Source organism: Mytilus edulis, chromosome 2 (genome assembly GCF_963676685.1).
Source record: "Mytilus edulis chromosome 2, xbMytEdul2.2, whole genome shotgun sequence".
Classification (NCBI taxonomy): domain Eukaryota; kingdom Metazoa; phylum Mollusca; class Bivalvia; order Mytilida; family Mytilidae; genus Mytilus; species Mytilus edulis.
In genome coordinates, this window is record NC_092345.1 from 100,206,521 (window position 1) to 100,218,476 (window position 11,956).

The 11,956-nt window shown below is 33.2% G+C and overlaps 1 protein-coding gene across 1 annotated transcript; it reads left to right on the top strand.

Annotated features, from left to right (window-relative positions):
* The first annotated feature begins 10,425 nt into the window (after nucleotides 1–10,425).
* Nucleotides 10,426–10,923, top strand: LOC139511122 (keratin-associated protein 10-11-like). Its single transcript, XM_071297695.1, has one exon. The coding sequence runs from the start codon at nucleotides 10,426–10,428 to the stop codon at nucleotides 10,921–10,923; it is 498 nt and encodes a 165-aa protein (XP_071153796.1).
* The last annotated feature ends 1,033 nt before the right edge of the window (nucleotides 10,924–11,956 follow it).

The following is an 11,956-nucleotide window of genomic DNA, read 5'->3' on the forward strand; positions in this document are numbered from 1 at the left end:
TGGTGTTGGTTAAATTACGGTTTTCCTCTTTCAAACGCACTATTTCTATTTCAAAATTTTGAGTTCTACTTGCATGCCCATCTAACTCCCGCTCGATCGTTTGGATTAACCGAACATGTTTTAAACGTTCCAAATTTAAATTGTCCAAATTGTTCCTTAACATCACGTTTTCTTGTATTACTGTATCTAATTTAGAATTTTCACACTTCAGCACAGCGATTTCTTTGATGAAGTTCCGGTTAGACACTTTTAACTTGTGCATGTGCTGTTTCGTGGATTCGTCCTGTATGTAGCACGTAAATGAAGCGATTTCCTTGTCCTCAAGTCCTTGAAACGGAAATTGAGACATTCGCTTCTTCTCAATAAACGTGCTCATACGGTCACTGTCTCTTTGGATTTTGGATTTCGACTTCTTCTTCGGTTTAGGGTTTTCAAATGACTTAGCGTGAAAACTACACATACGGGCAAAATGTCCATGGTGTCTGCACTTGTAGCAATGGGCGTTAACTGCAAAACATCGATGGTAGGCGAAAACGTTTAATGTCTTACCGCAATATTTACACAGAAAGTCCAAACAGGCATCTTCTTTTGTTATCGGAAACCGATGTCCATTTCTGCAAGGCTGGTAAATCCAGGTTCCTTCCATTCTGTTGCTTCTGGAGGTATTCATTTACTAGTTTGGGGGAACTAGCTCAAGATCGTGCCCGGGTCCTCCACCAATATATAACCGGGAGTTTTCCGTGTTATAGTAATTCAAAGACGGAATACCAATACTTTAATCTTTATTAGCAAGGTCCGAACAGTACCAGACCTAAGACCTAAACTGACTACAAAATAACATACAAAAGCATATATAGAAAACAGTTTCTATAGCAAAGGATTAGTGTCCAACGGATTAACTTGTCATGGTCAGAGTGATTTCCATCACGACAAACATATATTTAACAATAGAATTAATTAAACACAAAGAAATATAATAGGTTAGATAGACGGATTAACAAATTGTCGCTTTAGCACTTAAAATATAATGTCTAATCTTAATTTATTTCTAATCGCAAATAGTCCAAATCTTCCTGGTTATATTTCTTTAATTTTTAGTCCTGGGGATCTATAAATGGAACCCAATTAGTAAAGTTTAAATTTTTTATGGAAAGAACTTCACCAATATATCTGAATATGAAATGAGATGACCTGGCTTCTTTGATCTGCTTGTTATTGACAAGTGTCTGAAGGAACTCCGATTCATATGAAAATAAGAAGAGGTCAGCAAGGAGAGGTGAACAGTTCGTTCCTGTTGGTATGCGGCCTATTTATTAGTGTTGTCAAGGGTTAATCGGTTAACCGGTTAACCGTTTAAACGACCGAATACCTAAATCGCTCACCGGTTAACCAGACTTATTTTTTTAAATTTTGATAGATTTTATATTTGTATTGAAATCATTAAATAATTATGTTTTCTTTAAAAAATGTCGTCGTGCTAATCCAAAAATATAAAATTAATTAGAACTTGTCTCTCAGCTCGGGGCAAGATTTTAAGGACACATAATTAGTATACATGTCTTTTAACAGTAACTTTAAATCAGTAATACGATTCAATTTTACGATTTACTTCATTATTTCATTTTTGTTCTTATATTGTGTAGACTTACATCTGAATGTGCATTCTCCGTCGTGCAAGGAAGGCTTTGTCATAGTTACGGTAAACGCAATGCTAACTCAAAAATTGTGAATGGAAACCAATGGGAATGTTATCAGGGTATACCTGATAGTACGAGTAACAAGCCTTGGCATACTCTTTTCAAATTGAAACACTTCACATTTTTTTCGGAGACAACAAGAGCAAATGAAAGAATCATGGGTTTCAGACATTCTACGAGATCAAGAAATATCATTGATATGGTCATATTAATAAATTAACTGTTTACAAAATCTTTGAATTTTTGAAATACTAAGGCTTTTCTACCTCAGGAATAGATTACCTTAGCTGTATTTGGCAAAACTTTTAGGAATTTTGGTCCACAATGCTCTTCAACTTCGTACTTTATTTGGCTTTTTTAACTTTATTGGATTCGAGCGTCACTGATGAGTCTTTTGTAGACGAAACGCGCGTCTGGCGTAAACACAAACTTTAATTTACTAGGAGTTGATTTTATATTTTCAAAGAATACATTCTTATAGATATCTTTACATTTTTTTTTCTATCTGTTTAAAATTTATTTTCTGTATTTTATTAATGTCCATTTTATTTGTATTAAATATATTAAACAAGTACCGTTTGTGATGAGTCATTTAGAATAAATTTATTTAGCTGTTGGATAAAAAGTTTAAAAAAAAATTATTTATACCGTCTTGACCCTGTAGCAAACTATAATTAAAATCCTTTTTATAAAACCAGTGTCAACCATTGTCACCAGCTCATCCTAGACAATAAAAAGTAAGAAATAGGAATTCTAGGAAAGAAAGTCACAATATATGAGTTACAGCATACATATCAGTATTATAGTGATGGTGTGTCTTCGTTGACATAACATTTTTTACTTTAACTATGTACTACTCGAATAACTGTTTGGATATTTTCAATAAACAAGATGTGTGCAAGAAAAATCATTCAGTGAAAATGTTCGTAAATACTACTATTAATGACCATTTGTAGAATTACTATGCTTTTATAATATCAAATCTTTTCATATGAATATACATTGAAATACAATTACAAAATACTGTAGTAGTATTCTATTAATAATAAGGTAAAGCGTCAATCATATGGTCAGTATTTATTGTTATATTTTCAGGGTCAGTATTTATTGTTAAATTTTCAGGGTCAGTATTTATTGTTATATTTCCACGTTCATTGATGATGGTGTTGTAAACTGTAAGATACAAGATGTTGTTATTGTTGACTGCACTGTGTGATCCCTATCAAGTATACAAACTGATTGAATGGGTGCCAAAGTTTTCCTATGAAAGCAAACAAACGATGAATAGTAAATTAAACTCTCATCGTTCACTATAGATTGTTTTACGATCAATTGTTAAAGTAGGCAAGACAAAAAAATCGTTTAGGTTAGTTTCGATAAAACAAAGCAAAACATCTTCGTTAAAGTTATGATTCCGTGAATAAAAATAACACAGTGGTAAAAGAGAAAAAAGTGTTCTATACAAGAGACAACAAACTCAACCAAAGACAGAAAACAGGACAAGGCCACCAATGGGTCTTCAACACAACAAGAAAATCCCCCATATACATATTCTACTTATGATGGTTTGATTTCATTGAATCCAATAACGAAAAAAGCTTACGAGGTAAAATGTGTTTCTCCCTATCTGGCAATACTACGGATATTAAGTAGTGGTGGTAAATTAATTACACAAATATAATAATGAAATATTTACCAACATAAAATAACTACACTTCATTTCTAAAGAATCTTATCAAACAAAAGTTTTCCTATTCAATTAAAAGAGGGACGAAAGATACCAGAGGGACAGTCAAATCGTCGTTTGAAATGATTCCGAAATTTATCTGCTGTAACTCATAAATCCTTCTTCAATGAAAAAAGTAAACACGCTAGTTATACTTAATTAAAGTGTAACGAGATGACAACACTTATTTACGTACATTCGTCCACTTAGTGTATCGACAGATTGTAGGTATTCCAAAGGGGACATTTTGTACCCCTTTAATAGAAGACTAGTTTCTGTTTTATTACCAATCACAGTGTATAGCCACACTCAGTAAAGACTCGTCTTAATTCCATTTGATTTATAAATTCACCACCACCTTAATACCATTGTCTTCATGATATGTTTTCATTAAATAATCACGAATTCTGTAAATCTACTGTCGAAATTCATTCGAATGAACTTACTTTAAAAAATGAATAAACAGCAATAACTTCTCTTTCCTAGATTTAGTAACACGGGAATTTCGAAACAAAATTTAGAAAATTTTCCAGTTGTTTGCAGTGATGTCCCTTTGTTACGCTCTTATAGTGTTTATATATCCAAATTCGTTTGCTATGTTCGCGTCTTTATTGACGATTTGGTTTGTTATGTTGAAAAAAGAAGATGCGGTATGATGGCATACCAAGTGACTATTACTTTATATTTGGTAAATTATTCAGTCACGGATTTTGTTACAACAAATCACTGAAAACCTTTACTAAATACAAGACAAACGCGCGTCTGGCGTAAATACAAAAATTAATCCTGGTATCTATGATGAGTTTATTTACAACCACCGGGTCGATGCCACTGCTAGTGGAGTTTTAATTCCCCGTGGGTATCACCAGTCCAGTAATCAGCACTTCTGTGCTGACATGAATTATCATTGATATGGTCATATTTAAAACTTAACTGTTTAAAAAAAAAATGAATTTTTGATATACTAAGGCTTTTCTATCTCAGGAATAGATTACCTTTGCTGTATTTGGCAAATCTTTTAGGAATTTTGGTTCTCAATGCTCTTCAACTTCGTACTATATTTGACTTTTTAAAACTTTTTGGGATTCGTGCGTCACAGATGAGTCTTTCGTTGACGAAACGCGCGTCTGGCGTGAATACAAAATTTAATCCTGGTATCTATGATGAGTTTATTTACAACCACTGGATAGATGCCACTGCTGGTGCAGTTTTAATTCCCCGAGGGTATCACCAGCCCAGTAATCAGCACTTCTGTGCTGACATGAATTATCATTGATATGGTCATATTTAAAAATTAACTGTTTACAAAACTATTGAATTTTTGAAATACTAAGACTTTTCTTCTTTTAAAAAAAGATTACCTTAGCTGTATTTGGCAAAACTTTTAGGAATTTTGGTCCTCAATGCTCTTCAACTTCGAACTATATTTGGTCTTTTAAACATATTGTGATTCGCGCGTCACTAATGAGTCTTTTGTAGACGAAACGCGCGTCTGGCGTAAAACAAAATTTAATTCTGGTATCTATGATGAGTTTATATACACCTATGAACATGCACGGTCCTAGATTCTGTCGATACCTATATTTTGGCATTGCACAAGGTCGTGTTTTTCTCTGACTGTTTATGATGTCTTATACTATCAATTGAATGTAGGATGTGAACTGTTGATACATTAGTCTTAATATATACATTTTTTATTAATTGTTATTGGCTTTAAACTAGCTTTCAGTAAGTACAAGTACTCTCAGCTATGTGTTTTGTTTCTTTTGTGTTTTAGTCTGTTATTTTAGTAATTTTTATCGATCTAATGTTGAGAGTTAGCTCTTATGTTATGTTTCTAGACTGAGTGTTGGTGCCTGTTTCGTTTAATTTGTTCTTGTGTTGTTCTGTTAAACCGCTGTCCCATGTCGGGGAGGACTTGGCACCCTCTAACATGTTCAAGCCCGCAACATTATGCAATGTTTTTGTCTCAAGTCATTGGTTGACGTGTGTAGCTGTATATGATATTTGTTTTTCGTTTATTGTAACTCACATACATCAAGCTGTTAGTTTTCTTATTGGTAATTCCTGGACATTTTAAAGCTTGTTTGTGGTATTTGGTTTGCTTATTAGTTTTCAACTTTAAACATATCTTATTGTTCAAAAAGGACAAATGGGTTATACACAAATTTTTCATCTGATTGATGAAGGCCTTGCGATGACCTATAGTTGTTTATAACTTCTACATCATTTGGTCTATAGTGAAGTCTTATTGGCAGTCATATATATACCACACCTTGTTTTCATTTATAATGAGATTTTGATTAGAAACTAAAAGCTTTTTGTGTTTAGGTTTCTATAACATTTGATTTCACTAAATAATGTATATTTTGATACGATTGTCTTTAAGTTTTTATTTAAGAGCATTAAAAAATATGTGCAAAGCCTGACAAATATAAAAAAAAAAGAAGATTTGGTATGATTGCATATGAGGCAACTCTCCACAAGAGACAAAAATGACACACAAATTAACAACTATAGGTCATCGTACGGACTTCAACAATGGGCAAAGCCCATACCGCATAGTCAGTTATAAAAGGCCCCGAAAAGACAATGTAAAACAATTCAAACGAGAAAAAGTAACGGCCTTGTATTGTTTGTGTACAAAAAAAGAACAGTCCATTTCGGTCAAAGCTATGACATTCGTCGACGGTTTTCTATTGTTATAAACTAATGTTTTTCTATATTTTGTGGAATTTGATGGCAGATCTTTGGCAGTTTGGAACTTGACGTATTGTAAAGTTAAAGGTTGTCGACATGTCGGAAAATATTGATGCTCCCCTGTCTAACCGTCTATCTTCCCGTTTACCCATAGTTAAATATGATCAGCAAAATAGGATCTTCAAATAGATCATCCTGGCCGAAATTGTCAAATGATCCTTATAGGAATCGTTGATCCTGGATATACTTTCTGACAAATTATGTTTGCTTTTAGAAATTATATATATATTCTTATCTTGTCTCATCTTATACACATAACCAAACATTAATGATTTTAAGAAAGGTCAAAAATAAATACCAAAATGGCATATGTTTACCAGGAGAGCGATTCAGGCTTTTGTGGGGCATATGTTTACCAGGAGAGCGATTCAGGCTTTTGTGGGACTCTTTCCGGTTTTTGAAACTTTCTGAAATGAGAATTTTCTATGAGCAACATTTTACATCAACTAGGTACATTCACATTTTACCTAATGTGTATTTCAGTGATGGTGAATTAAATAAAATTTATATATCTATTTTTTTCCGTTTTTCTGTTTTGTTTGAGTGTTTGGGAATGATTCAAACGTTCCTTCGTAATTTTGTATCAAGAGTTCAATCATGGTCAACATGTGTTGAATGATTTATTGTGATTTCAAGCTGTGTCATGTTTGCTTGTCTCGAGAAGTGGCAAAACGGAAGCAATAAACACTACCTATAACCGAGTACGTCAGAAAGTGATTCCCCCCCCCTAATTTTAATACCGATTTTTATGATAGATTTTACACTATAGATCTGGTAATTAAGTAGCTTGAACTAATCAATTGGTTACAGATCATTTACGCTGTCTGGTCAGCAGTCATTAGTAAGTGATATATCCTGAGGTGTGATTGTCTTGACGTTGCATCACGACCTTCCTTATTCTTTGTGTTGGTGTTGTTGCAGCTGATTTGAGTCCAAACAAAAAATGAGAGTATGGATTAGGTTTTTTTTCATAACTTTTTTTTCAAATATATTGACCTGAAAAATGCATATAATATAATAGTGTCTCATAAGCCCATCTAGGCTGGGTATTTGTCTTATTTTATTATTGTGCAATGTAAATTATAAAAAGCTGTAGACAAGTTTGTGACACTTTAATAAAATAAATTATTATTATTAATTATAATTGAATTAGAGAATTTTTTTTGTTCAAAGATATTTCATTGGTTGTTTCAGAACCTTCTAACGTGCTTCTTCTTGCTTGGGGTTCATATCATGCTGTTTCTGGATTCATAGTTAAAAAAACTTTGTTGAATTTGATAAATTGTCTGAAATGGTTGGATATTACGATGATGTGCTTTTATGATTATCTTTTGTGAGGTAATTGTTGATAAGTTACAATTTAAAATATTTTTATCTTGTATTTTAAAGTTTTTCCTTCTCTGTCAAGAAGAATGAATGCATGGTATTTCTGTTTAATCTCTTTCCCCGCCCTCTTCAAGTCTACTCCAAATGACAAGTTTCTCATATGGATATGTCTTCTGATGTTGAGCTACTATATTACTTCAAAGATGAATTTCTTTTGAAAACAATTAAAGCATTTGTATGTTGGACATTTTACTTAAAGTAACATAGAAAAATCGGGAAAATCAGTAATCGATCGGGAAAAATCGCTTTCTGTTACTCGGTTACAGGCAATGATAAAGTTAGTCTTTAATAAAACCTGTAAATTTCCGTTTAGATTCGTAATTTTTTTAATAAATTGACCTGTTTATTTTTAAGGTGAGTCTTTTTAATTGAATGACACAATTTCTAATCTTGAAAAATCTTAATCTGTCTGATTGCGTCTGTTAATTGCTGTCATTACTCTCTCCGAAGATTTGTCTGTACGACATTCTCTTGTCTCGCCCACGTTTTGGTATAAGCGTACATCCTAAGATATATTTATTACCTTTTCTTAAAGGTGGTTAACGAGTTTTGTAATACTTGAAGCATCAAAGTGTAACAAATTGACAGTCTGTATTTGCCTATTTTATTACTTATACTAAGTGCATCCTTTCGATTCAATAATGACCGGTAAACAAAACAAAAACAAATACAAAGCAATAGCACCCCTTCCATTTTTGTTACTGACAAGGTGGTCACTCATCTACGTCTTTTGAACTCCTAAGAAACCGTGCTGTAGGCTTTGATTATTCTATGAAAATCATATGTCTAGAACCTTACTAGATTTCTTTGACATTGTTGAGTATTAAACATTTCAATGTATCTAAATAGCTTGATGTGTTTGGTGGTTATATAAATACTTGTAATAATTCTTTATAAAAGTATGTAAAGATGCAGTATAAATGTCAAACGAGACAACACTCCACCAGAGAACAATTTAAGTGAAGCTAGTTCATATAGGTAATAAAAATGGCATTCAACAATAAGCAAAACCCATACCACACAGCAAGTCATAAAAGGCCCGAAATGACAAATAAAAAACAATTCAAACAAAAACCTAACGGCCTAATTGATGTACAAAACAATAAACGAAAAATAGATATGGTATACAGCAACAAGTGCAGATCTGAGATAACTCGCAATTATTTCAGAGCTAATAACCACAAAGAAAATATAAATCAGATCACACCCATCATCTAGTTATATACACCATTAACTGCAAAAATATAGGTATCGATAGAATGTGGGACTGTGAATGTTCAACATGTATACAGCATTGGTTTTTTAATGAATGTTTAAATTATTGATAACAGAATTATTCAAAGATCCAGTTACAACGTTTAATTCGTAACCATTTAAAATTTAGTTATTAAAAGGATCGATGCATTTATCCGGATCGTATCTAAGTTTACAGGCTCAAATTACAATATCACTGTAAAAGTTTTAAAAGATGTCCTAGCCCGTTTGTAAGTTTGTAAGGTACAGCAAACCTTCCAAAGCAAATCTTTAAATCTATGTATGAATTTAGTAAGGATTTCAAGTAAATTGTGATAGCGAGATGTTTTATTTGATATATTAATAGTTATTTTGGTCACATAATCTGTGATTCATAAAAGAGGGACGAAAGATACAAAAGGGACAGTCAAACTCATAAATCTAAAACAAACTGACAACGCCATGGCTAAAAATGAAAAGGACAAACAAACAACAGCACACATGACACAACATAGAAAACTAAAGAATAAACAACACGAACCCCACCAAAAAACTAGGGGTGATCTCAGGTGCTCCGGAAGGGTGAGCAGATCCTGCTCCACATGTGGCACCCGTCGTGTTGTTTATGTGATAACAAATCCAGTAAATAGTCTAATTCGGTAGGTCCCATTCATGAAAGGGAAGGGGATTGTAGTTACGACGTCAGGAACATATCCAATATCATTTGTGAAACGATTATTCCATAACGGTCAACTAACTCGTGATGGCGTCCGTAAAATTACGAAGGGATGATTTCAACTTCACCATTTGGAACTCTTGGTTTAATAGCTTCCTTGTGAGCAGCAACCCTCTATCAAGAAAATCATGATAGGAAATGCAAGCACGGGAATATCGTATCAATTGGGAGAAATAATATACCAATACATAACAATACATAACAATGTAGGAACAAGTATGTTATTAAAGGTGTGCGAATGGTGCCCATTGGAAAACCCACAACCTATTTATTAACGTTGGTGCCGAAACGTACATATTTGTCAAGAAGAACATTTTCAGCTTTCACATTGTTTGAAAAAAAGTTTTTATTTAAATGTTGTAGACCCTATGTGTTTATGTTGGGTACCTGTCTCATTGATGTGTACCTCAAATGATATATGTAGGATGGCTTGTATTGGAGGAACATCTTCCACACAAATGATATATGTAGGATGGCTTGTATTGGAGGAACATCTTCCACACAAATGATATATGTAGGATGGCTTGTATTGGAGGAACATCTTCTACGTGTACCTCAAATGATATATGTAGGATGGCTTGTATTGGAGGAACATCTTCTACGTGTACCTCAAATGATATATGTAGGATGGCTTGTATTTTTTGGAGGAACATCTTCTACGTGTACCTCAAATGATATATATAGGATGGCTTGTATTGGAGGAACATCTTCTACGTGTACCTCAAATGATATATGTAGGATGGCTTGTATTGGAGGAACATCTTCTACGTGTACCTCAAATGATATATGTAGGATGGCTTGTATTGGAGGAACATCTTCCACACAAATGATATATGTAGGATGGCTTGTATTGGAGGAACATCTTCCACACAAATGATATACGTAGGATGGCTTGTATTGGAGGAACATCTTCTACGTGTACCTCAAATGATATATGTAGGATGGCTTGTATTGGAGGAACATCTTCTACGTGTACCTCAAATGATATATGTAGGATGACTTGTATTTTTTTAGGAACATCTTCTACATGTACCTCAAATGATATATGTAGGATGGCTTGTATTGGAGGAACATCTTCTACGTGTACCTCAAATGATATATGTAGGATGGCTTGTATTGGAGAAACATCTTATACGTGTACCTCAAATGATATATGTAGGATGGCTTGTATTGGAGGAACATCTTCCACGTGTACTTCAAATGATATATGTAGGATGGCTTGTATTGGAGGAACATCTTCCACGTGTACTTCAAATGATATATGTAGGAAGGCTTGTATTGGAGGAACATCTTCCACACATTTGGTTTGGTTCTTTGTTGTGCACCAATATTATTGTTCTTGCAATAACGCTATTCCATTTAGTAAAATTTGTATAGTTCTCTAAAATTACATGACGAACTGATATTACTTTAAGTCCTATTTAATATTGTGACAAGTATGAATAAAACGTTTAAGAAACAAGTCAGGTCACCAAAATTGAGATGCTAGTGATTTAATGGAATATGAAAAAATAGGATCTTTCTGAAGAAGAAAAACTTTTAGGAACATGCTGTTGTAAAAGTTTGATAAAAAAAATTTCATAGCAACACTATCGTGGTTGGCCCTCGTGTGTTTTACTATGAAATTCCACTGTTGCGATCTAATATCGGCTACTGTATTGCAAACAATGACAAGTCGTAAATATTATAAAAATAAAACGGTAAGTACAATGCCATGAATAACATTCCAACATATATAAAGTAAAGAAAAGGAATAAGATATTGATTGACAGATGATTGGTAAACGTTCAGCGACACATATTTCATCCATGTACAGATCAAATTGCCAGAGATGTGCATTGCCACTGGTAAAAGAGGGATATGAATGGGTCTTTTGCCTTGCAACATAAAACATACAAAACCTCCAAGTAGTTCTAAAAGTTTGTAAGTAAAGTGCGAATGCGGTCTGCATGTATATTGTTGTAAAGGGGAAATGTTGCCTTTTGGTCAGGCTTACCATCTGTGCATCACCATGAATGAAACACTTAACACTGGAAAGTATATTTAGCAAAAAGTCAATCATTCAAAATTTATAATTGTGTGTGCGTTAGTCTTTTAATGTTTTGATTTTGACATACTATGGATTTCGATATTTTGTTTTAAATTGTAACCCTTTTCTTCATTGAAGTTTTATATACTTACGCGAATGTGTGTATGCTTAAAAAATGCTTAATTTACATTTATCTTTAATGACTATAGTATTTTTGAATTTTAAGAGTTTTATGATTGAGAGTTAATGTATAAAAGCCCTGTTTGTTTGTTGGATTTTTTTGCCACGATGTAGACAGAAAACAAAACCCGAAATTACAATTTGAACTAACCGTAGAAAGAGTTTCTTTGGCCTTTACAACGTGTGAGAGAAAGATAAGAACAATTCTT